At 39.3% G+C, this 26,798-nt stretch overlaps 1 protein-coding gene across 1 annotated transcript in view; it reads right to left on the bottom strand.

The window, feature by feature from the left end:
* Positions 1–26,798, bottom strand: part of LOC146321046 (IgGFc-binding protein-like) — a 59,539-nt gene that overhangs the window by 19,486 nt on the left and 13,255 nt on the right. The window contains exons 3-22 of the mRNA XM_084725825.1: positions 23,905–24,551; positions 21,533–21,963; positions 21,190–21,353; positions 19,502–19,678; positions 18,710–18,935; positions 17,931–18,176; positions 16,422–16,523; positions 14,144–14,291; positions 13,507–13,627; positions 12,619–12,948; positions 11,494–11,665; positions 9,920–10,017; positions 8,416–8,546; positions 7,089–7,258; positions 6,356–6,570; positions 6,030–6,224; positions 5,642–5,830; positions 3,748–4,181; positions 3,087–3,205; positions 826–1,022 (exon numbers count right to left, since the gene is read on the bottom strand). Of these exons, the coding sequence (XP_084581951.1) occupies positions 826–1,022; positions 3,087–3,205; positions 3,748–4,181; positions 5,642–5,830; positions 6,030–6,224; positions 6,356–6,570; positions 7,089–7,258; positions 8,416–8,546; positions 9,920–10,017; positions 11,494–11,665; positions 12,619–12,948; positions 13,507–13,627; positions 14,144–14,291; positions 16,422–16,523; positions 17,931–18,176; positions 18,710–18,935; positions 19,502–19,678; positions 21,190–21,353; positions 21,533–21,963; positions 23,905–24,551 (4,512 nt within the window). The remainder of the gene's footprint in view (positions 1–825; positions 1,023–3,086; positions 3,206–3,747; positions 4,182–5,641; positions 5,831–6,029; positions 6,225–6,355; positions 6,571–7,088; positions 7,259–8,415; positions 8,547–9,919; positions 10,018–11,493; positions 11,666–12,618; positions 12,949–13,506; positions 13,628–14,143; positions 14,292–16,421; positions 16,524–17,930; positions 18,177–18,709; positions 18,936–19,501; positions 19,679–21,189; positions 21,354–21,532; positions 21,964–23,904; positions 24,552–26,798) is intronic.

Genomic DNA, 26,798 nt, shown 5'->3' on the forward strand with positions numbered 1-26,798 from the left:
GTTGTTTAATTTTTGCTGTAAAGATGCCAGTCTTCTTTAATAAATGAAAAGCACAAGCAACACACAGCAAAAGAAAAACATCGAACCAGCAACTGCTGCAGAGGACTGATAGCCTCAACACATGGCGCACACACCCTACCAACTGAGCTATAGGGGGACCCCATCATGTTTAATTTATAGACTTAGCTGACTTCAGTTCAGCCCATTCTGAACAGATGCATTTTGAACAGGAATTGTACTAGTTTAAACAATGAAGAAACAGACTGACAGGCTGTGTTCTGCCATCTTGAACTGCAGCACAATTCAAGGATAGTCTTTCATTATTTCATGATCCCATAAAGAAAATTTCATGTGAAATATTAAATTTAATCACCAAACATTTTACCTACACTTTACTATGTTTCAGAATTACTAAGTAGACAGATTAGTGTTATTATAGATGAGAAGGATCTATAAAGAGACTTAACTGAATAAGCATCATGTATAAGGGGGTCTGAACCCCCCCTGGGGCCAGCTGAGATAGAAACAGCCATGTGTAAATCTGCACTGTAGGTTTATAAATCTGTATGCATGGATTGCAAAACCACTGGCACATCTATCACATATCTGTGCGCACAGTATACAATTTCATGCTTTGTGGAATTTAATTAACACCTTTGAACTGCATAAATCAGTCAATCAATGTATTATGCAATTTGGTAATTATTATTTACTGATTGCAAATCGTGGCCATCGATCACAAATCTTTGTGCACAGACTTCAAAACCTGGGCACAGTTTGTAAATCTGTGCTCATGGATCAGGTGAGGTGAATGATAACAGTTACCTTATAATATTGTCCATCCACTACACAGCCACATTTTTCCACAGGAACACAGCGGACTCCATCAGACATGAGGCCGTCATCACACTGGCAGCCCTCCTGGCACACTGGGCAGGGCTCTGACTTTTGCAGAGAGAAGCAAGTGGAGGTGCAGGAAGAGGAGCACAGCTCATAGTGACTTCCTGCTGGACATGTCACAGCTGCAAGGACAAGCAAGGCCAAGAGACTCAGTACTGAGGAGGTTTGATGTACATTCTGTTGCCTAAAACTGTCTTCTTCATTAAGACTTCCCTGCTAATATCACACAGTCGAACAGACACCTCTCCTCTAATACAACTGTTGTAGTGGTAGCTAGAGATCATTTAGGTAACACATATGTGACAGGGTCAAAAATTCATGTGTTCATGTTTTGTGTGTGTTATTATTTATTTGCATGTTTTTATTGAGGGGGCGGCACGATGGTGCAGTGTTTAGCACTGCCACCTCACAGCAAGAAGGTCCTGAGTTCAAATCCCCCAGGGGCAGGGTCTTTCTGTGCAGAGTTTGCATGTTCTCCTCGTATCTGCATGTCCGGGTTTTCCGGCTTCCTCCCACAGTCCAAAGACATGCATGCTAGGTTAACTGGTGACTCTAAATTGCCTGTAGGTGTGAATGTGAATGTGAGTGGTTGTCTGTCTGTGTGTCAGCCCTGTGATGAACTGGCGACTTGTCCAGGGTGAACCGCGCCTCTCGCCCAATGTCAGCTGGGATAGACTCTAGCCCCCCACGACCCTTCAGCAATAAGCGGTTACAGAAAACGGATGGATGGATGTTTTAATTGATGTGCTGTGCTTTTATTTTACCTTGTGTGTTTTTATATGATTTTGCCAGAGTTGCTGTGATGGTTTTACTTTTAATCTCTTTGCTTGTTTCTAGTCTGTTTTGAGGTGTGCTTTTTTTAAAAAAGCAGACTGAATTGTCACAACCCGGGGCATGATCTAATTACCCAACATCAGGTGCGGGGGTACGCGATTGGATGCACTTTTATAGAGGCAGAGTGAAGCAGGAAGTGAGCATGTGGGTCGCAGCAGACGCTACGCCAAGCAGCCGAGAGACAAGCGGTCCTTCCGAGAGTCATCCACGGGAAGTGTAGTGAGGAGACGAGTGTCTGCCAACGCCGCGCTACTCAGGCATGGGTTGGCAGTGAGTGTCCTTGCGTATATTGTGAGGCGGACACAGTGAGGCAGGCCAGGAGCAACACTATTGAAGCTAGGGTAGCCATGGGGGAACACACTATTCGCAAGGTGTCTGCTCCTCCACAGATCCAACAGTTGGAGCACTTCGGGGTCGGTGTGGGAGTCATGCAAGGCTGAGTTGGCGTGACAGCAAAGGGAAGAACATGAACACTGGGAGGAGTTGCTGCTTGGGATAGGACTGCTTGATAGGGTTTTAGCAGACTGCTGAACAACCGTTCTTGGTATTTTAGCAACCCTAGTCCTAGGCTCTGTAAATTCCTTGGTGGTGTGTTGGTTTTACCTCAATTAAATTTCTTTATTGATTTTGAAGCACACAGGACTTAAGTTGCTGGGCCTGGCCACACGTATACTTGAAAATCATCTAATGCACACGTAGCTAACTCAGTCAACAACTTATTAAAAGCCAAAAAGAGATTATTTAATGCCCCTGTTTCCAGATTTGCCTGTCTGAGTTTCCTTTTGGCACTCATTCAAATTTTGTCTGGCAAGGCCAGGCTAATGAAATTCAAAAACTACCACCACGACAGCTTTTCACTGGGTGGATCTTAGTGAGGTTAAATGTCTGAACCCAGCATTTGAAGCCAGTGGTGTGTAAAGCTTAAATTGCATTGTAATGTAAAGGAGGCTTCACAGAGCAGATGGTTTATATGAACCATGTATCATGTACTATAAGTGCTATGCATGAGCTCAACCAGCCACAACAACACAATGCAGTCATCAAAGTACAGTCATATGATTTCAGATTTCATTTTTGTGTATCTGGCCTGTGAGTCCTGGTGGTGAAGGATTAGTACAATCAGTTAAAGACACAAAAAAGTAATTCAAATAAAAATGAATCTATATGTCACAGCAACCCTTTGTATTTAAGGGTCAGTCCAGCCGTAGTCTTGTTAGTGTTGTTTTCTCATTTTTTTTATGGGTCTTATCCCTTTTATTGTAAACTGTATACTAAACACCATGGAAGAATTAAGCCATTCAAATGATAGGTTAAGCTGCACTTGACAACACCAGTGAGTCACATCGACTTACAACAGAAATCATTGCTCCTCCATTTGCTTATCTTGGCACCAGCTAGTTGACAGGCAGTGACATAATTCTGGATGTGGCGACACAGGACGTTCATGCCTCCTTTGCCCGTAGACATCTCCCTGAAAACAAACTTTCATTTAATTACAGGAAACACCAGAAACAGTATTAAAACATACCCCATTTTTTCATATGATTATTTATTTCACAGTCTTTATGAAATATATTTAAAATTTAAACACAACGGTGTTCCAAAGGAAATTATGATGAGTGTCTAAAACACCCAGTTTGGGTAGTAATTTTATCATTCACCTTTGTTTCCTCAGTGTTTCAACTAGTGTGATTATGTGAGTGCTCATGTATCTTCTTTGAAGCAGTGTCATCATGTTCCTAGATCTTAGTTATTAACTTGATGTTTAGAGTACCGGGGTTAATTAGCTCATTCATTGGTTATGCCTGTTGCTGAGCACAGAGACACTTATTATTTTAAAAAGTCTGAAGAAAGAAAAAAAAAGAAAAGGTGCATTTTCCCAGGTAAGACTTTTTTCAAATCTGGCTCTTATTAAAGTGGCACTGAAATGGCGAGTCACAGTAAAATAACGCTAGGATCAATGTATATAATGAATCACTTTGACATTGCGGGTATGTTCAAATTTTTCCTTGCCTGACACAAGCGTTGTAGTCAAGAGTTGGGGATACTGTTGAGTGGCACTTTGCAAATGGGCCCTGCTGGGCTATGATGATATTACAGGCCTTTTCTGCTTCAGGGATCTTTTGTCCATCTGGCTTAGGGCAGGAAGTGGCGCCACACCCTGTCTCACAGGAAGTGTTGTCCTTTACTACCCAAGTGGCTGCTATGTCTGCAGGCGTCTTACTGGCTGATGGGCGTTCATCAGATAGTTCACCATCATAGTTGCCACAGAGACCATGTGGCAAGTTGTGATAGGTGGACGGGATTTGTAAGTACACGCCTGCCACACTGTCATAGGTCAATTTCAAATCAAAGTCCGTTTCAATGATGATGTGGATGCCATTTTGATGTGCTCGCAGTTTTCCATCAGCCAGTGAAACAGGAAGGGAGACACTAATGTCATCAACCTGCGATATAGAGGAGAGCAGCCACACGTGAGCACACGTAAAAGCACACACACACACACAGACACACACACACACACACACACACACACACACACACGGAAATACAAATTATTTTCAGATGAGCATATTAGTTCTGTCTCTTGGAAGCTTATCAAAGTGTGTCCAGTACTGAAGGCAAGTGTTCTTCCTCTCAAAATGAGACAGCCTACGTCAGATTCACCACAGCACCACTGTACTGACCTGGAGGTTCATGGATATCAAACATAATCTAATAGTACAGTATGTTCATAGAATGCAGTGTGACTGTGTTTAGCTGAAGTATTAAATTTCCCCTTCCTCTCCCTAAGGTAGTTCATCAGCACACACTGATCTGTTGAAAGTGAAAACAAGGACGACATCTAAAGTCTGGCATTTGGAGGGCACAAACAAGGGCTGGGGAGGGTATGTCTGTACTACCTGTATTGAAATGTGCACACGCCTGACTCACAGTCTGTATGATGATGTTTTGTTTTTGCTGCATGGCTGCATGGCCTGCTCTTGATTGAAGTCATGAGTGAGCGAGAGGCCTAACAAAAGTCCTCCTGAGTTTCCAATCATTTGAAAAGTAATAAAGACTAATAAATGTATGCTTTTTACATGCAGCACATTGTCAGAATAGTAGAAAGTACTCACTGTTATATTTAAGACATATTGTAGCCAAGGCTGTCCACACTTATTTTGAGCTTTTGGAAGTTATTTGTCACTTTTCCATAATGTATTAAAGTAATGTAATTAAATTTTAGTTCTAATTACATGTTTTGTAAATTAGCGGTCCCATCCCATCTCTTTCACTTGTGGATGGAAACCCCAGCATTAACAGAAACTGGTGATTTCAACTAGCTTTGAACCAGATATGTGGAACAACCAATCCCACTCAATATGGCAGTTAGCGAATGTGATCTATGATCTATGTAGGGGAAATAAACAAACAATAGTTTGCTGATTATATCCTGCTAAACTTCATTTTACTAAAATTAAACTTATGAATCCGTTTTTATCAGTTCCATCCCCAATTATTGTTAATGATGGTCATAAATTGTGCCAAAAAAGTTTGGAAACCACTGTGTCAAGTAACACCACAAATAATTTAAATCTATATTTCTATATTTCAACCAAATGGACAATTAATAAGACTAATCTCTTTCCTTTTGGTTGGGTTGATTGTTGGGCCTCTGTTTTATAAGTGGCATAGCCACCAACCAAAAATGCCTGTATTTACCCACTTAGGATTGAGGCTCAACAATAAACTATTTTTCTCCAGAATCACTTACTTCACTTTTAAAGACAGAGCATTGTGTTCACAAGTTGCCAGATGAAATTGTGTGTTGTAAATAGAAAATGTGTCAGATTTAATTCACTTCTTTAAAAAACAAAATTTAGAAAATGCCTTACACCCAACCAATACAAAAAGTCAGTCTTACCTTTATTTCCCAAACAACCCCGGTCTCCAATGTAATTTCCATGTCGTAAACTTGGAGCTCCACACTGCGAAAGACTTTACCATCTTTAGCGGTTTGCTGCTGTAACAACACAGTGAAGGCTGGCATCCCTCCTTCCTTCTCTTCCACCTCTGACAACTTGAACAAGCAGTTCCCCCACAGGGAATATGTCTAAAGGATGGGAGAGGGGAGGACAGGTGGAGAGATTAGAAGATGTTTCATGTTGTGGAAGAACTCCACCGTGATTGTCTTGTGTGTGTGTGTGTGTGTGTGTGTGTGTGTGTGTGTGTGTGTGTGTGTGTGTGTGTGTGTGTGTAGTGATATATAATAATAATGTGCTTTTAACTTTTTTGCAAAAAAAATACTTTACCTGACCATCAAATGACCTGATCATTCTGACTCCACTCACAGAACAGGAACCAACACTTCTGGGAATGCAAGAGGCAACACCTCCTTTTACAACACACTTTTCATTAGATGAACAGTGAAATTTAGTGTCACATTGTATTTTTCCACCATTTGAACAGACACAACGAGTGTTACAAGACTCTCCTGGATAGAACACCTGAGAAAAGAGGAGAGAGCAGAGACTGAACGTCAGGAGTAGTAAAAGTTGTAGTAATATTAGTAACAGAAGCTATAATTACAACTGCATTCATTTTTTGAGTGGAGGTGACATTATTGCCACTATAGTACCTGTCCATTTTGATAATACTGTCCTTCGTATTGACAGCCACACTCTGCCAGAGGTACACACTTATCATGACTCAGCATGAATCCATCATCACACACACAGCCTTCTGTGCAGGGAGCACTCTCATCACAGCCCACTGGGGGGGTGAGACCACTGCAGGTCAGCTGGCAGGGTGATGCACACAGCTCATAGTGACTGTTTGCACCACATGATGAAGCTGGCAAAAAGAAACACGTATAAAAGGTCAGTCAAAATACAATACAGTGATAATGTTTGTTACAAAAATAATTAACATGACGTGACTTTCGCCTGATTTCCTAAGCTTTCGTGATCCAAATATTAAGTATGAGCAGAATGATTTCAGAAGCTCAGCATCAAATTGAGGTCCAGCCCACGTCTGGGCTTGGCTTAAAACAAACACTGAAACCATTGTATTCCTAGAGAAAATACACCCTCCAACAACTTCTCATCTTCCACAGCTGTTTTCTTTTTTTTTCTACATTGTATTTACATTAAGATATTTATGTACATAAAAATTGCAGGTCAGCTGCATGGTTTCGGAAGCACTGGGTCCAGTGACTGAATGCAAACCCTCAGAAGTGCTGTCCTTGTTGCAGGGATACCAGTTAGTGCAATATTAGTTTTAAACAGAACACAAGTTACTCTTGGATGGACGGATGAATGGATGGACAGTGGCCAATTATTGCTGAGTGTTTATGTGTGTGCATGTCTTACGACAAAAGTCTTTAGTTCTCCAGCTCTTCACTGTAGCTCCCACCTCTTGACAAGAGGTGCTGAAAGCTGATAAGCTGTTGCATAGGATGGAAACGTGGCCTTTGTACATACAAGTATCAAAAACACAGTTTGTGATGAAGGGGGTGTGGTCCAGTTTACTGTGACACTGTCTGTATGGGCAGAAACAGAGAAACAGAGCAAAGGCAGAGCAGTCAAAGTGAGGGCAGAGTCTGTAGACATGTTTTTTATCAACAAAGAAATATACTGTACATTTTTAAGGAGGTAGCTTGGGTTCTTTGAAGTGGGGTTGTATGAAGTGCCTATCTACAGTTGCTAAGCAATGCACTGCTGTGGACAGGGTCAGCAGAAAAAAGTGTTTCAACCATTTAGAAAAAGCCCCACTTCGAAAAATAGAATGGAGTTTAGTTGGTTTAAAGAAAGCTTATGTGACAGCAGTCTCCCATCAGAAAAGGCTGTCTGATGACAAGGTAAAGGAGTAAAAATAATCTAAACATAGCGTACACTTAAACTGACAATTTTTTGCAGTGGACATTTTTTAAGTGGCTAAAATATCTTTTATTGCTCTAGTAGTTCATTGTTTAACTTCCATGCTGCTTCTCAAACTGGGGTTGTGTTCCTTTAACAACCCCTCAGTTTTATGACAGGGCAATGATTTTGATCCATCCACCACACCCACCAGCAGTGTTTCAGAAGCGTTTCAGCAGCGGAGCGTTTTGCCTGCCTGTTTACCAGCTGAGATTTTGTTGATTTGGTCCTCTTCCCTTGCTCTTTGTACTTCTACCATGAATAAGTTCAGTAAATAGTTAAATCGATTCTTTTCTGTCTGTCTTCTCCCACTTGATATGCTCTGATCTGCTCTGTAACAATTGATGTAGCATCCACCAGATTTACCAGGAGAAAACAAAGGGAAAATATTTTCAAGTGACGAGACAGATCTCCTGGTTTGAGAAGTGAAAGCATAAGAGTGTGCAATGTATGGAGACGGCAGGACGTCTCTAAAGCAGCTTCATGTGTAAGTACTTTATATTATATTAATGCCTGCAACAAACAGTACAATAAATGAACTGTAAAAAGTCATGCAAGTATGTAGCTGCTTATGTTTTACACTGAAGCACCTTGAACTTATGTTATATTTTATAATTGATCATCATCATCATCATTATTATGCAGCTCTTGCAAACATCCAAATACTTGCAATCTGCTTGGACCCCATTCATTTCTGCTTGTGACTATATTTTGTCTTTGAAATTGGTTGAGCTGCTCCTCAGTCTTTCCATGTAACCCTGGAAACTGCACAAGTACCTACCTAAATGGTCCAGACTTGTCAGAAATGATGCCACAGTATCGCTGCTGTTGGTAACGTAGTAGCAGTGCAGGTGCACACTCAGGACATTTACCATCAGGACAGTCACTTGTGCAGCCTGCATCTTCTCCTACCTGGATTCAATGACATTTATGTGTAAAAACATACAGTCATGGGCAGGGTGGTTGTAAAAAATATTATGCTGATGCAGAGAGGAGGCAGAGTAGGGAGACAGAATTTTAGGGTTAGGGTTAGGAGTTAGAGTTATCTATTCTGTATCATAAATATGAGGTGCATTATACTATTCAGTGACACTTATTCTTCAGGGACATCTACATAGTTCATGTAACAATAGCAGTTACTCCTAAACATAACGGTGATGCAGTGACCAGTACACATAGCAACCATCTATGAGGGAGCCTTGAGTTTTATGGCCCCCAGAGTTGAAGTTTGAGGTGGAGTGACCCCCCAGTCTTGAGGCAAAGCAGGAAAAAATGCACTTGTAAAACTACTAAGACTAATAATTTTAATTAGCTTTTGAAAAGACCACAAATAAAGTCATTGCATATGCTATATTGTAATATATAGCACATATATAACACAACATCTGTCAGCAGCTTTATGTGCAAAAATGTAATATATTAACAGTGACGATGCAAATTGTACACTGTGCTGGAGGGATAAAATACACTGGACTGAGGTTTGCTGCAACATTTAGAATCTCAGACAAGTGAAAGCCCAAAGAGTGCAGGAACATTTGATTAATACATTATCTGAAATCCTTCTGGGTGAAATCTGACAGATTTACCTTCAGCAGTTAGTCGTGGCAAAAAGCGCCCCTCACTAAAGAAAGGCGGACAAAATTTCCAGAAGAATCCATCCGAAACCTCACACCAAGTGGGTGAGAGCTGTTGTAGAGTTTTGCTATTTCACTCTGAATGATCATTAAGTTTATTAAGCCTACTGTATTGAACATTACGGTGTGCATACATGTACTTGTAAGTCTGTGGTGCATGCCTTCAGCTGCTTTCAGCAGACAGAATATGTTTTTGAAAACACCAAATTACTTGTTTTCACAAACTTTGTTAGATTAAAATATTGGGACTATTGGCACTTAGATTAAAATATGGTAACTTTGCATTTTACCCTCACAGTGCACTTTTGATTAATGTTTTCTGCCTCAATAATTATTAATGCCACTAGATAATGTGTCTGTGAATATTCTCAGTCATCCAGGTCATGGTATTCGTATCAAGGTTTGTAGTAGGCAACTGCAGTGCATGACTTCTTTTGATATGTAAGCATTATTCTATGTGTTTTATTGAGCTGGGGACAAAGCATCATACTTAGTATACTGTATACTGTGCATCACTGTGTCTGGACCTAGATGGAGTATCTGCATGTTTTGTGGTTCTACAGTGTATGCCTTAATTGGGATTTTGCTCATCTGTTTTTCAGATCACTTTAAGGTTTGTGTGAGATACTCATGGGTCCAACTAATACACACCTGCCAGCTGCGTCCAAAGTCATTAATGTGTTTAGCCCGGGTGCCATCAGATTTCAGTAAGTCATCAGCAGGTTTTCCATTGTAATTTCCACACAAACCTGATAAAGAGGAACAGGCAAAAACACATTAGTCACACAATTAATACACAGCTTAGTTTCATTCTTGTAAATGTTTAGAAGGATGAAGATAATCTGAATCATAGACAGAGGGGTTTATGATGCACTCAATCTTATATGACACTTGTGCCCACTATTAAAGGAAAAGTTTAACATTTTTGAAATACACTTATTTGCTTTCTGGTGAGAAGATCAATATGAATTTCACTAAGTACTAGGAAAGACTAAGATGTAGTGAGCAAAGATGGATGATTCAATATTCCATGGTTCTAACCTAATCGAAGCTTATTGACTTCATTATTATAACAAAAACAAAGAACATTTCTGACCCTTTAAATGTTTATTTACTTTTTCCAGTAAAGTTTATCAAAAAACTTTGCCTGAGAATACAGATTTATGCTTGTAGCCAATATAGGACAACTAATATGGTAATATTGATGTAGACACATATAACTATGATCCATCGATAGTTTATTGGTCCTGATATTTATTCCCAACATGGCGCCTGATAATGTCCTGCTGTGGACAGCTGTAGACACAGGCTGCAGCAAAATGTATTTTAGCACATAAAGAAAGGACCACCCAAAAAGGTCAGTATCAGTTTAAATGTAAGCTATATTTAGAACAACTGGTGCTTTATTTTGTCATCAGACAGTGTCTTCTAAAGGGGAACAGAGGTCACTGTTTACTCCTGCCTCTCAGCCCCCCCTGCAGCAGCATTTCACGAAACAATTATGGATGGTTTTTTAAACTTTTGGGATTATCTTCATGTGTGCTTGCAAACCTGTGTGCAGCAGCACCATGTCAATGACACACAATTACAGACACCGTGCTTTTATAATGACATTTTTGGCTGTGCAAGTCAAATGGTGTTGCCACTGTGTTGCATTACTTATATCACAGCAAAACATCTAAAGAATGCCAGTCATAGGCTTTGTCCTCTGGTCCTCTGGTGTCTTTTACTGCTTTTTTAGTTCAGGGAATCTTTCCCAATTCTATCACCTCTGTATCTTTAGTTCCTGTCATTAAAGACATGGCTGTTAAACTCAATGTGTTCCTAGATATATAATAAGATTGCTAGTCTTTTGGTATACCCATCACACAAAGAAGGTTTAATGGGGCAATGCAGTGTCAGCCTCCTTGTATTTAAACAATGGTGTTCACCAAGGTGGAATTTTGTTACCTATTTTGTTCAATGTTTATATGGATGACCTGATAAAAAAATTGAATGGAGCTAAACGCAGGCTGTTTTATAGTCTGTCTTTTTTTTTTTTTTTTTTTTTTTTTTTATCATTGCTATGGATCCTCTTGTGAGTCCAAAATAAAGTTTGTATTGAATTGAACTGAATCTAACGGAATTGAACTGTTAATCTTGGTGCTGCTGTCATGTTATGTTGATTGCTTAAACACTGCTGAGTAAAAAAAAAAAACAAGCCCTGTGAGACACATCCAACTTACCAGATGTAGCACCAGAGTACGAACTGGACAAAGTCAAGCTGACATGGCTGTTCCAGTTGAACCTGAGCATCAGGCCAAAATTTGTTGTCACAATGCCAAAGTAACCACGCCGATACAAGGAAAGCTTGCCATCTTCTATGGAGTAAGGCAGGTTCACTGACCGACTGTTTACCTGGAGGTAGAGGGTGAGGTTAATTAATAATATAACATGTTCTGAGTGAATACTCATATCTGATTGGCCAGCTGGCAACTTGTAACCAGCTGTTACAGATATAACAGCTGATTGCTTCAGGTTTCCTCAATTAGGTTGTCCTTCTTGAAATCTTGTTTCAATTTGGGACAACATACAATGGAGGTCATGTTAATGTTGGTGGAACTTTGCAAATCTCTGCTGGTTGTATCTGGTAGTTGTGGTGGCATTGCAGTAGGTGCTTCACATTGTCAGCACTGTGGAAAGCAGGAGAAGCAGGGAAATCTGGTCTGATTGCCCAAATAGAGGTGGGGGTGGGTTTTGTAGTTTGTGTAAACATGGTCCAGGACATTGCATCCTGGACCCTGGTGGCAGTGTGGCCATGGTGATGGAATTCAGGTCAAAAAGCTCTGAGGTCTGTTTGGTTAAAATCAACTGCTGCAATAAAAATTCATCCCAGTAAATAAAAACTGAAATAAATTTATTTCTTGGTTATTATTTGAAATTATCTTTTATCACAAGAAACATATGGTAAAATGAAATATATGGAGGTATAAATATTGAAATATTGAGTATGTCTTTAGCCATTACATTATGTGTCTTCAAATATGCGCCCTCGACTGTACATGTGTTTTGCTTGAGCTAATATTTGCAGTGCAGAAATACAATAGTTCTTAAATGAGAACATGAAAAATTGAATGATTTCTTAAATTTTACACTTACACAATCACACTGTCTATCAAAGAAAGCAAATATATATTTTTCAAGGTAAATTAAATTGAAGAACAAAAACAAACAAACAAACAAAACTTACTTTCACTGTACTTTGGCTGACCCTACCTGCAGAAGCCTACTGTAACAATACACTACAGAGTAATACACAGAGATTTAGTGACAAGGACAAAGAAATACTGCAGTAGGCAGACTGATCTTACTAGTATCTGTCCTGGATGGGCACGACTCATGCTGACAGTGATGTTGCCAAATACAGTAAGAGACACAGATTTGGTGTAGGCCACAGCCTTGTTACGCCCTCTGTTCTCATTTTGGACCAGCACTTGGAATGGTTGCAGGTCCCCTGATCCCTTGGAGAGTTGAGACAGGATATAGGTACAAGTGCCCTGGAAATCAAACCGCCGATTGTCAAAGCTTCTGTAGTGGGGGTCTCCAGTGCCTTGGCAGGTTGCATAGGATTCTGGATAGCAATCCCTTATACCCCCCTTCAAGGCACAGTGCTCATTCTTCTTACAGGTAACTGATATGCACTTTAAAGGGAAAAAATAGAATAGGATATCAGATCACAGTAATAGAGATGAAAACAAGAACAGCACAGGATAGAATAAATATTGATCAATAAACCTTTGTGTAAATTTCTTTTACCTTTATATACATATGTATAGTTAAACTAATTTAATACAAACTCAAACCAGATAAAACCCACCAAAACCATCATAGTTTGTCTTTTCACTGTTCTAGCAAATAAAACAATCCATCACCAAGTTAGATGTGAAAATATTCTACGGACTTTTTTGCTCTCACCCATTTTTGGGCTCAGTGGGTAAATACCGTGCTGCTAAATGAGCATGTCAAGTGACACCTGTTTCAGATCATTAAATTATCAGAAGTGTTAAAATGAATACAACAGCAGCACAGACAGGACGTCTTGTGATTCTATGCACACAATAATTGTTGCAGATAGTGCCCACACATCTGCAAGGTGATGGCAAGTCTTCACACCTTGAGAGCTTAAATATTACACACACACACACACACACACACACACACACACACACACACACACACACACACACACACATACTTACCTTAGTTTTCCCATTAAGGCACTTACATCTGGTAGTGCAGGTGTTATCACCCCAAAAAGTGGTGGCTGATGGGTAATATCTGCCTTTATACTGACAGCCACAACTAGACTTAGGTACACATCTGAAATGCAACACACAAACATGCATGAAAAAGACATCCAAGACCATGTTCATGTCTTTTATGGTTTTGCTGGTGAATTAGTTAGTTCTGTTAACTGGGATATAATTTTCCTGTTAATGACTTCTGTTGTCTAATCTTGACTTTTGATGATATCTGGTGTCTAATCATTTATTTAGCCAGTTTACTACAAATCAGGTACACCTGCTGGCTGCTGTATACTTTTTGCCTTACACAAAGGCAAAACAAACAAACAGCCTGTTTCTCTTTGGGAATCCTGTTTTATTAATCAATCTGTGATCACCAAATGTACAATTATTCATACTAATGGCCTGTCTTGGTATGAATATGGGATGGTATAATATAAACTTGGCAATATTTTCATGCATGAAAGTCAAAAATATTATTTTTCTACATTTTGTTTGCCCTTCCTTTAATCTATAAATGTATAGATCTATATAGGAATAGTCTATATGAGCCAGATTAATATTTTAATTTTAGTAATCATTACTACATTACCTGTCTCCACTAACCACTCGTCCTTTATTACACTGGCATCCCTCCACACAGGGGGCCTTACATTGTGTCTCACTGTCTGTTGACGTGCAGGTGGCAGGGCAGGCTGAACCACATGCCTCGTAGTGGCTGCCTGCTGGACAGTGAAGGTCTGGGGAGGGGAAAGTTGAGAGCATTGATCATCATAGTCATGTTTTGAGCTTTTATTTCATCCAGGTTGCAACTCATTGTATTCAGGGCAGAGCCAGAAATCAAGTCCATATCTAAAACAAAACACAGCTGGCAGGCTTATAACCCATACCAAAAGACAAGATCTCTTATTTTAATTGATCATCACCTGTAATGCACTTCATAGTTTAGCTTCCCATTACTTTGCTGAATCGCTCCTGCCATATTAGCCAGGACCGACCTCAGATCCTAAGGCAGGGCTATGCTGGCTGTTCCTGAGTCCCAGTTAAGGACTAAAGGCAACAGGTTTCAACTTTCCATCACTTATCTTTTTTTTAAAAAGCCTTTTATTTTATTAGCACACCATTTTTGTTGTGTCTTTTGTTAATTGTTTGTTATATTATTACTATTTGTCTTTATTGCTTCATTTTCATTTTGTTTAACTGCATGATTTTACTTGCCCCATTCTGGAATAGTTTTGATTTGGATCTACCACATCATGAACTTTGTAACTTTGTTTTAAAAAAAGGTGCTCTATAAATAAAATTTATCATTATTATATCTATGTCTAAACCAAGCAGTGCTCTGAGTAAGTTATAAATAACTTACAGAAACATTGTGTGAAATATAGGCTGCGCATTAACAAGTCTGTCTTCTACCTTCTCTTCCACTTTCTCTTTCTCTTTCACTTTTTCTCTGTGATTATTGTCACAATTAAGTCTATTTTTTATGCAAATAAATGATAACAAAATTCAGTCATTGAAGATTCCTGTTATAGATGTATATAAAATACTTTTCTTTGAATAATAATGTATCTGATATAGTTTTTATGCAAAAAAGCCTTGTTATCTTGTTAAAATCCTTAAATTAACATCTAAGCCTTCTCTCTCATTAAAAAAATCCATAAACAAAGAAATATGTATGTCATCCCAAAAGTTGAACAGCAGGACACAAGATATCTCCCACTTCACTGAACAGTCCATTCTCAGTGTAAGTGCACTGGAGGCTTTGAGTTTCCACAAGCTGCATATTAAGCCATGACTGGCTTCTAAACTATTTGTGATGCCACAGATCACCACAGCAGATGAATATTAATGCAGGCTGAGTGTCAGACTCTGCACATAAATCATTCTGCACAGTGAAACTCAAACATTCAACTGTAGGAACAAGACAAAAGCACTTTTTTGAGTGGAGGGGGACTTTAAGTTATTGTAAATCAGGGTTTTTAAGACCTCGTGAACCCTACCCAAACTTGAATTAAATGTCTGTAAGAGAGTTGGAAAAGATCTTAGCCATCAACCTGTCCATGCACTGTCCATGGTGCTGAACCTGCTGCAGAGAAACCCTTATTACAAGAGGTGTTTTGCTTGTACAGAAAAAAAAATTGAAAGAATATTTACGTCCCTCAAAACAATGAAAGTGGAAGAGAAAGTAGACGGTGGACTTCATGCATGTTCATGCACAGCCTATATTGTGTGCAGCGTTTCTGGAAGTTATTTCTAACTTACTCAGAGTGTTGCTCTGACATGTTTTGACTTGCTCTGCCAAACTTGTGATATTTTCTAATGAGATTGTGGGTTGTTATTATGTTGGCTGGTGTACCAGGTGTCATATTTCTTTATCATTATTTTCAGATGATAGGATGAGTGTGTCTCAAAGGATTTCTGTCGGCAGCTGGAGGCAAGTAGTATTTGATCAACACTTGCCATTTCTGTGTAACTGTGATTATGTTCATGATAACAGTAGCTGAGAGGACACTCACAGCCTATGATCGTGCAAAGAGACTAATGTTTTGGTACAACTGTTCCAGATTGAGTGATGAACTCACTGTTTGTACAATTAAAAGCTGTGAAACAAAGTGCTCTAGTCACTTTTGCTCTGTGGACATTTGCTGTCCTAGAGCTGCATGTTGCTGCAAGATGCACAGAGAAGCCTGTTACAGCTCATACTGAATAAGCCACACTTTTTCACTCATTCAGTACTACATATACCCACGCTGCGGTTTTCTGCCACCACATACTGCTACGCCACACCAAGTGAGACTAGAGGCCCATCAGTTTGGTTTGTACATCATAAGTTGTTGCTGTTGTGAATATTTTTCTTAGTGACTTACAACATTTGGAGTCCATTCTCCACTGAGGGCTGACTTTCACTCCTTCTGACAGACAAGCATCATAGTAACTCTTCAGGTTATCGCAGAGATACTGTGTTGCACCTGGACAAACACAATACACATGAATACATTATTATTTTCAGAAATTCTTAAAATTACACAGTTGATGCTGACATCCTGAGACATCAAAGAAATTTGTTGCAACAAGTCGCCCTTTGGATCCCCTAAACTGCAGAGGCATTTCCTCTCATACCACCAAACATGAATGAACATTAGATGATTTTGTCTTTCTGTTTTGTTTTTTTTTTGTTTTTTTTTCTGATGTGTTGCTGGAAAGCCAAACTGAATTCATGTGTGCAGGAGAACAGAGAGAGAGAGAGAGAGAGAGAGAGAGAGAGAGAGAGAGAGAGAGAGAGAGAGAGTCTCTGTGCTCAGGCCTTAGTATTTTTGTGGGTTGCATCTGTGGTTCTGCTGGAAAGGGGAGAAAATAGTGTGTCCACCCGGGAGGTAAAAGGAGCTTTGGAAACCAATACAAGACTCCCTCTACAGATGAAATGCTACCACTTTTCTCAAATGAAAGAACCAGTACCCCTCCAGAATTTCATGTCTGATGCGGTAAAACACGTTATTTCATGGATTTCTTCAATCAGTTCTGACTGGTCAGCTACAGTATTCTAAGGTCGGTTATTTCTGCATAATAGACTGTTGCTATTGACACAGGTCTGATCATAGGCTCTAGAGAAGCAAAATGATTTTTAGATGAATATTTTGTGTGAAACTATTGATCCTCTTTGTTTTGTAAGTAACTGTGTAATAAGTATGATAATGCACACCGGCCTGGTGAACCAGTCATTACTGCAAAATAAACCCCAACAGGGGGCTGCAGGGTCTTGAATCACCCTGAATTCCCCTTATATGTCATAGGCCTTACCAAATTCTACTAAAGTGTTATGTAAAGGAAACAATCAGATACAGTCAGTGTCATGTCATTGTGAAGAAGAAATGTAAACTTTGAAACCAGTCACACAACAGAAAGTTAACAATATGATATGTGACAGGGAGTTAATTTGTTTTCCAGTATTTCTAATGATATCTGTTCCAGTGTTTTTGTAAGAGTTTGCTAGTAGTGAGGAATGAATCACAGCAACAAATGCATTAAATTATATGGATATTCCATTTCCATTAAATCAAATAAAATAGACTTCTAAAAAATGTCAGTCAAATACACTCTTTCTCTGTGTCTTTGCTAGCTGGCATCATTCCTGATGTTTAAATGTCCCTCTGTAGATGTTTGTGTGCATTTAAATCCTTCACAAGAAAATAGCAACTGTGTCAATTACAGAACTGTCCAACCTACAGTACATAATAAAGCTTGCTTTTGTCTGTGTTTGCACAATTACAGAAACAGTGCAGCATGGCTTAGATTCATTTTGCATTTCTTCAGTTTAAATCAAGAAAGGACCTCTGTGATTCAAGAATTGTGAATCACATGATCCCCTCCCGGCTTACCTTTATTGATACAGACATCGTAGATACAGTTGTCCAGGTACAAATTAGGGTCAACCTTTTTGTGGCAGACTGAAAATGGTCCATCTGCCTTTGTCAGAATCCCACAGAGTCTGGGTTGGCGGAAGTGGGCCTGCTGCTTTAGTGAACATCTGGGACAGCGACCAGCACAGTTATCATGACAAAACAAATTGGTATCATTCACCTTCCATGGCTGGATCATTTTCAGCACAGCTGAGATACGGAAGCCTGTAAGAGATGAAATGAAAACTGCTGTTTGAAATTATGATTCATGACATTCAACATGACTATACAATCAGCACAGTACAGCTAGTTTCAGTAACACGTAGCTCATCCATACACCAAATGACTGCTGACCACACCACATCTTCAGTGAATATAATTCTCAAAATCAGTGACTGGAAAGTAACTACTAAAATGGCAGCCATTAAACTGACAGGTGATCAGTTTGGTATTAGCTATCATACCATCCAAATATATAAAACCCTACTCTGTAGGAATATAATGGGTGATAGATGGAACATACAAGGTGAATGTACACATACACATACACATTAGAACTGGATGTGCAGTTACAACAACCACCATGAGACAAACTGAAATAAACACAAATAAACAAAAATAAACAAATACAACAGTGAAAAATAATTCCATTTTTTTTAATTAAATCTGAGATAGTGTACAGTTCATACATACAGTCCATATTGGACAACTTGTTCCATCCAACCATCTCCTGTTGTCCGTAAATGTCCCCTCCTCACCTTTTGGTTCAGGCAGGTCATCTGTCCTGTCTCCATTGTAGTTTCCACAGAGACCTCCTAGGTGTTGATAGTAGGAGGATGGCACTGTGATGTATAACCTCATGTTCCAGTCATAATTCACAGTTAGGCCAAAGTCAGTGCTGAGGGAAGCATAGATGCCACTCTGCCTTACAGAAACCCGGCCACCCAACAGCTTGACAGGCAAGTACTGAAGTTCTCCATTCACCTGAAGGTGATAACAAAACAACAAACTGTAGGCTATGTGTTGCAACATTGTGTATGAACAATGGTGGAAAAAAAAACTGTATTGCAATAAAAGTACATCTTAGGACACAGTTGTCTGAATAGTTGTGTGAAAAGAAACACAGCTACTGGGGGTGCCAGCCAGAGGGCCCTCCCGGCCCATCCTCCTGAGACCTCAGATGAGGAAGATCCGTTCTCTGATGAGGATGTAATTGGGTTCAGCCAATACCGGTTACACAGAAATATGAAAAAACAGTGACAGTAGAGCTATAGATAGAAATTGGGAACTAACAGATGAATTTGGGGTCCTCCTTAATTATGGTTTTCAAAATTAGTGTAAATGCATTAAAGTTTATTTTTATGAATACTTACGAAGGATAAAGTGATAGCATTTGAGAAGATTGCTTGATGCAATGACTTTTTTTTTTTTTACTTTTTTGTTTTTTCACTCTCAGAATGATTGTTTTTATATTTAAACATTTTGCATTGATTATTACATGCATTGCTTTTTACAGCAGAAAGTAGACAGCAGATTAGGGAAAATGTTACCTGAACTCGTCCTCTGTGTGCCCCGATGACAATGGTCTGTTGGTGAATACTGACAGTTACAGTCCTCACAAATGAAACTCGACGGTTACCTCTGTGGTTATTCTTTGTCGTCACAGTGAAAGGCACAAGGTCAGATGCCATCTTTGTGACTGTTGTCACAATGTAAGTGCAGGAACCCTGAAAAACAAAATCTGTAATCATTCTGGCATCTCATCTCACAAAGTCACCAGGTACAGTGAGTTCTAATTACATTAATAATCACTGTATGTCCAGTAGAAATAGGTCTGTGTATTTTCAACACAAAACCTGATGTACTGCTGATTAAAGACAATATGGATTGAGGGGTCTTTGAATGAAGGTCACACTGTAAAGTCTCAAGTAAAATGTTGCTCAAAAGGTGTACATGTCAGGTTGGAAAATAAATATGTGGTCAATCACTTAAGTATTGTTTGGTGTTGTGCCACGAGACACAACATTAAGTCACATATTATCCTTCTGCATCACCATGTTTTTATCATGATTGTTAATGTTCATCTCAAACAGCCCAAAGTCACAGAGTGTCAATGTTAAATGGCATGCGGCCATTGTTCTTGTTGGTAACACTTTCTGACGCCCATTACTGTAATACATTATATTATGTCATGCTGTCTCCCTATTGGCTGACCTACATGGCTGTCAGGCTAAGGGATGGGCTTACCTAGTCACACAGAAGGTGTCAGTTTGAAAGGGGTGTGTCAATGTAATGAAGTGAGATGATGGGGAGCAGGTATGGGACCCTGACCCCTTTATTTGAATGCTACAACAACCACTGAGTTTCCCCTTTTCCATGCTGAGTTTTGTTTCAACTCATTGCCTGCATGTTTCATGTCTGCAAAATGATCTGTCAATGGAGCATCAACGAAAAGCAGTGGTGGAAGTGTTACTGTGGTAAGCTAATTCAATTTTGCAATAGACACACTGCTCTGTGTTTTCTTTTCATCTCAACTTGCACTATTTCCTCTGGGGTGTCACTGTCCTCCCATCACAACACTTCACACTATAGCTTTAATAGCATTTGCTTTGGAGACGTCCTGCTGTCTTCATATATTGCACGCACTCACGCTGTCCCTTCTCGCTTGAAAATCTTTTCTCTTTGTTTCCTCCAGGTAAATCCTCCATCATGCTGCCACTGCTTGTACTGCTGGTGCACCTGCCTCTTAAAGGTGATGAGAGCTGACTTTCTGATTGGTTTATTGCATGTTCGGCCTGAAATCGACCTTTGCATTAATGAGGACACTTGGGCACGCCTGATAGGTGTATGCACTGGTGATGCAAGTACCTAGGCAGGGCAAAATATCACTTGCGCCTCTGGCACAAGACGGCAAAGGTGGATTTGGACACACCCTGAATAAATTAAATCCATTGTTCCTCAGACTTTCTGCTTGTGCTTTAGATCAGCATAAGATAGGGCCTTATGTGTCTGTTGGCCTCAACTGGACCTGGAAGTAGGTCTGGGCAATGTATCAATATTTTACAAATATTTTGATATGAGACTAGATATCACTTTATCTCCTATTCTATAAGATCATCATATGTTGGCACTATTTGACAATTTACAGTATGTTATTTCAGTGACAAAGAATACTGCGATACATATTGTGTATCGCATCATAACTTAAAAATATTGAGATATTATTTATAGGCCCTACCTGGAAGTCATAGCGTCGACCATCAAATGTGACATAGTGGGGGTCACCCATCACACGGCAGGTTGCAGTGGAAACAGGGACACATGCTCCGTTCACACAGCGCTCCTTTACTCGACATTTTACTTCTTCACAGGGATCCTTGGGTGGTGCAGGGGAAAGGTCACCTAGAGGAAATGCAAACGCATTCTGCACATGTATACATATGGCAACATAGCTTATACATTTTATTGTGCTTTAAAGTGTTTTCATTTGATAATCACATATACACTATACCTCATCAACCTTCTATGGAAATGTGACAGTGAAAGCTCTTCTAGAGGAACTGTGCTGTGTATGTGTGTACCTTCAGAACAAATTCCAGCAATGCCATATCCGTGGCGCTGTTTTCCACCATAGACGTAGACTGCCATACGGGCATCACCTTCCACTGTCACATGATTCTGCTGATTTCCCATGGCTACATTAGACCACACCCAGAGATTATCTGACGGGAATTTATGCCACCTAGGTGAGAGACACTTTCCCTTCAGACACACCTTCACGCTGCCTGCCCCCTCCCTCTCTGACAGAATAGCAACAGTGCTTTGTAGCCCGCCCACTGTCTCCACTGCCCAATCAGTGGCAAGCTTGTACGTAGGCGTCAGTGTTATTAGGAAAGGGTCATGTGGAATATTGTTGCTGAGGAGCAGCACCATTACTTTCTTGTTGCTCTTGACAATCAATGGCTGTTTGACAAATGGTTTCATCAAGAAATCTCCAGCTCTCCGTATTTTCCTGTTGGAATAAATAAGATATTTTCTTGGTTAGACAACTGTAGTTTAAGTTTAGATGAATTGAGAAAAAATATTTTGATGTATTTACAGTAAAATTATTATTAGTAATGTGATAATAGGTGTTCATATTTTTGGGGAGATCATAACCATCTCCAAATCACAGAAAATTCTGAAATTCCATTTTTGGTCAGGTGATCAACAACTTAATGACATTTTAGTACAAGTTTCTATATAAAATCAATGCATTAACAGTAAATAAATAAATAAATAAATAGATCTAATCTTGTAATTATGACTTCCATATCTTATAACAATGATGTACTATCTCATTATTATAAGAAAAGACTTCAAAATTATGAGATAGTAGGTATTACACCAGATTTTTTTTCCATCAGCAGGACTGATGAATAACTTTGTATCCATAAAGGTTCTCTATCCTTTTTAGCCACTGCTGAAGTAACAGAGCCACTTCAAGCCTAACTGTGCTTTCCATCTGAACATCCCCGAGGAATTCAGATGCTCCCTTGACTACTTGGACTACGCCTTATACGAATCACCCACATTACTCAGCAACATTAATATCTGATTTGATCTTTTTCTTGTGATGATTATTTTATTTTTTTTTTTGGGGGGGGGGGGTTGCCTTTATTTTATATAGAGACAGCTGAAGATATGACAGGAAGGGGGGTAGAGAGAGGGGGGATGACATGCAGCAAATGGGTCACAAGCAGGAATCGAACCAGCGACCGCTGCAGAGGACCAACAGCCTCGGTACATGGGGCGAACGCTCTACCAACTGAGCCATGGGAGCACCCTTCTTATGATAAAGTCTTTCCTCTTTGGTGAACACAGTGAACCTACATAGTTTCCAAGGTCAATGAGGTTTCACATTTAGTATCAAGTCAAGATAATTAATTGAAACATAATTAATTTGCTTTTCATAAAATCCTAAATTGCAAAAAATATTCCCATGTGGCCAATAAGGGCAAAACACATCCAAAAGCAAAAATACAAACGTAAAGAGGACTGAAAACACGGACATTAAAATACCAGTGTGTAGGCTTTAGTGACATCTAGTGGTGAGATTGTAGACTGCAACCAGCTAAATACCACTTGCCTCAACCTCTCCTTTCTGTATGTAGGAGAAATTACAGTGGCTGTGAGACTCATGAAAATGTGAAATGCTCTCTAGAGCCAGTGTTCGGTTTGTCTAGTCTGGGCAACTGTAGAAACATTTCAGCAGTTCAGCATGGCGATCTCTGTGGAACGCCCTCTGACCAGCTCATTCTGTGGTGATTTTACAGTAATGAAAACAAATGTATGAATATTGTATTTCAGGCCAGTACAAAAAGTAATTGGGAAGTGCTCCAGCTATGGGTGATTTTGACCTTACAGTGGCAAAGGCACAGTGGACAAGATTGGGGCCATGACAACTCTGTCTCCTAGAAATTACTTTTATATACAACTAATTTGCAATAGCAAATATGTTTTGAGGGAGGCAGCATTTCTACATTTGCATGTATTCCATATTTGCAGGCTATTTATTTATGACCCTTATACATATTTTTTCAGAATTTTGCTGATGTGTTTTTAAAGTTGTGAAGATGTTTTCTTCATTTGCTTATGACTTGTTTGTCTGTGTGTTTTCTTAAAGCAGCTACAAGGAACTTTAAGATTTTGTTGATTTCACGAGCTAACATACTGTAACTGTAACTTTGCCTGGTAAAATACAAACATCGTCTGATTTCATCTGATTTCAAGGAGATTCAGACTTTGTGGCAGGTGTTAAGAATAACTATACAGAAAAAGTGAATCTTCTCGCTGATGTTTTCTTTTGGTTATGTAGGTCATACAGAGGCAACAGTAATCAGTAATTGAACTGATTGACTATCAGGCCCTGTCCTTCAACAGTATATCAGAATGAATGAATATTCAACTCAACTGTTTGTTTTTGTGCAGTGTCACCTCAGTGTTGTCTTCAGTAGCTACTATCACTGCGAAGTTTTTGGCCTTAAAGCTCTTGGACGTGGGTACCAAGTATTCTTTACCCAGGTTTGCCACAGGGGGAAGCTGTTCATACACATGTTCACACCTAAAGCCCAGAGACAGACACTGATGACCTACTAAGACAGCTACAGGCTTCTGCGATCGAATCCGTGTGCCTGTCAATGTTGAGTGACTTCGTACAAGGTAGGATGCATAGGGTGACAGAGTAATGGTGATTGGCTTCCCTCTCTGCCACTTAAATCCACCTCTTAGTGTCACAGGAGCACCAGGTAAGATGGTAATCTGGTTGAGGCTATCGCCATTAACAATAGCCAGTAGCTTGTCCATGTATTTCACGCCTCCTGCAGGTGTGTAGACAAAGTAGTCTGTACCCAGCTCTCTTGTCGGAGAAACCACTGCGCCATCTCCTGTGGCAAAGCGTTGGTTGAAAGACACCACAGAGATTTCAGCACTAGATGAGATTCGAACTGCTGAGTTCGTAGTAACAAATTGCTCCCGCAGCTCAGATCCACTTGGCAGAGAAACCCAGCGGCTTTCACCTGCTGAGAGGGTCAGCTGCATGGAGAAATCCACCGAAGCCACCTGCAGATTAATATGACTTTGTTAAACATTCATAAGCAACATTAACACAGATTAAAAAATACACTCATGCTAACATAATGTTAAATGCCATAACAGTTCAATCAAGATTTAGTGGCTGACTAAAAAAAGAACATTTTGCTAAAAACATGTACTGTTTTGCTGTGAAAATGTTGGCAATCTGAGAGAGAGGTTGGAGTCTCTGAGAGACAGAAAAATTATTGCGTCCGTTAACCACCTGAAGTTCCAAAGTACACAGACACAATGGGCCCTATCTATGCTGATCTAAAGCGTGAGTGGAATGTGCGAGGAACAATTTAATTTATTCAAGGTGTTTCCAAATCCACCTATTCCAGCGGGATACACTATCAGCTATGCCCAAGTGCCTCATTTATTCGATCTCACATCTATTCAAAAAGTCAGTCTGCCTGTCGGTGTGTCTATGAATCAATCAATAAATTATTTACTCAATTCATCTTTTAATTATTTGAACAAAAAGGAATACAATCCATGCAATTAATATAAAAGTATTTCCAGTATTCATTCGATTTGATATGAAAAGGAAACTACGTTTCCACAGGCCAGTTATGATTCACAATGGTAGAACACCACCTCAGAGTGTCTGTCACACAAGAAAGGGAAGTCTGATGTTTTTATTTATTTTATTTATGTATTTATTTAACAGGGACAGTGCACAGCTACTTAGCCACACCAGAGTTAGCTATAAGCTATTTTTCATCTGTAGTCCCTGGGCAGGAAACAGAGAATCAATTATCTGCTAAAAGACACTATAATATTAAAAAACACAATTACAAAACATAACATATTCATGACACAACAGCTTCAGAGGAGTGTACTACGAAGCGAGATTAATGTGTTAGCGAGCTATGTTGAGTCTAAAACCAGGATTTTCAGTGTCACGAAGGTGGCTCTCTTTTAACCTGCTAGATCACCATGGTAACTTATACTAAACTCATAACCTGGTCGGGAGTAGGTTATTTTCAGAGTTTATGATTAAATCGTCTAATTATTGTCTGAACAAGATTGTTTATGAGCGATATAGCTTTTAAACTGAGGGAGGAGGTTAACAATGAAACATTACTGAGCTGTATGTTCGTAATATCACCGAACGAATCCATATAATGTAAAAATGAAACAGCAACTCAAACAGCTCGGTAAAGTTGGAAAGATATTCACAGATTCGGACTTCCGGCATCAATAACTCATTAGTGATACGTTGTCAAAACATAAACGAGGCCTCTTTCCCATCGTTGTAAGGTAGACAATGTGCTACAAGCCCAGTTTTATCAAAAGTAGCTGTCTTTCAAGCTGCAGAAATAACATTGGTGTCTATGAGCAGCCGGCTGTGAGACGAGTGGATAGGGACCGTCTGCAAATTGCAAAACCGCTACAGCAGCGAAGAGAAACACTACACAGATATTCAATAACTTCACTCTTAGACAATGTTGTGTCACCAAAATCACTGCAGCCATCAACTGGCCCCTGCTGATCATACTACAACTCTTGGTTTGATATTAAAAACATTTTTTCAGAATTTTAAGAAATTTTATTAATAATAAAATGTAATAACTTCTCTTTTATGTACTGTAGTGCCACCAAAATCACTGCAGCCATCAACTGGATGCTTCTGATCATACTACAACACTTGGTTTGATATTAAAAACATTTTTTCATAATTTTAAGAAATTTTATTAATAATAAAATGTAATAACTTCTCTTTTATGTACTGTAGTGCCACCAAAATCACTGCAGCCATCAACTGGCTGCTGCTGATCATACTACAACACTTGGTTTGATATTTTTTTTTTAAAAAAATCATAATTTAATGGAGGTTTTATTAATAATAAAATGTAATAACTTCTCTTTTATGCACTGTAGTGTCACCAAAATCACTGCAGCCATCAACTGGCCCCTGCTGATCATACTACAACTCTTGGTTTGATATTAAAAGCATTTTTTCAGAATTTTAAGAAATTTTATTAATAATAAAATGTAATAACCTCTCTTTTATGTACTGTAGTGCCACCAAAATCACTGCAGCCATCAACTGGATGCTTCTGATCATACTACAACTCTTGGTTTGATATTAAAAGCATTTTTTCAGAATTTTAAGAAATTTTATTTATAATAAAATTTAATAACCTCTCTTTTATGTACTGTAGTGCCACCAAAATCACTGCAGCCATCAACTGGCTGCTGCTGATCATACTACAACACTTGGTTTGATAT

This window comes from Lutjanus erythropterus, chromosome 9, assembly GCF_056507025.1.
Source record: "Lutjanus erythropterus isolate fLutEry1 chromosome 9, fLutEry1.hap2, whole genome shotgun sequence".
NCBI classification, from domain to species: domain Eukaryota; kingdom Metazoa; phylum Chordata; class Actinopteri; order Lutjaniformes; family Lutjanidae; genus Lutjanus; species Lutjanus erythropterus.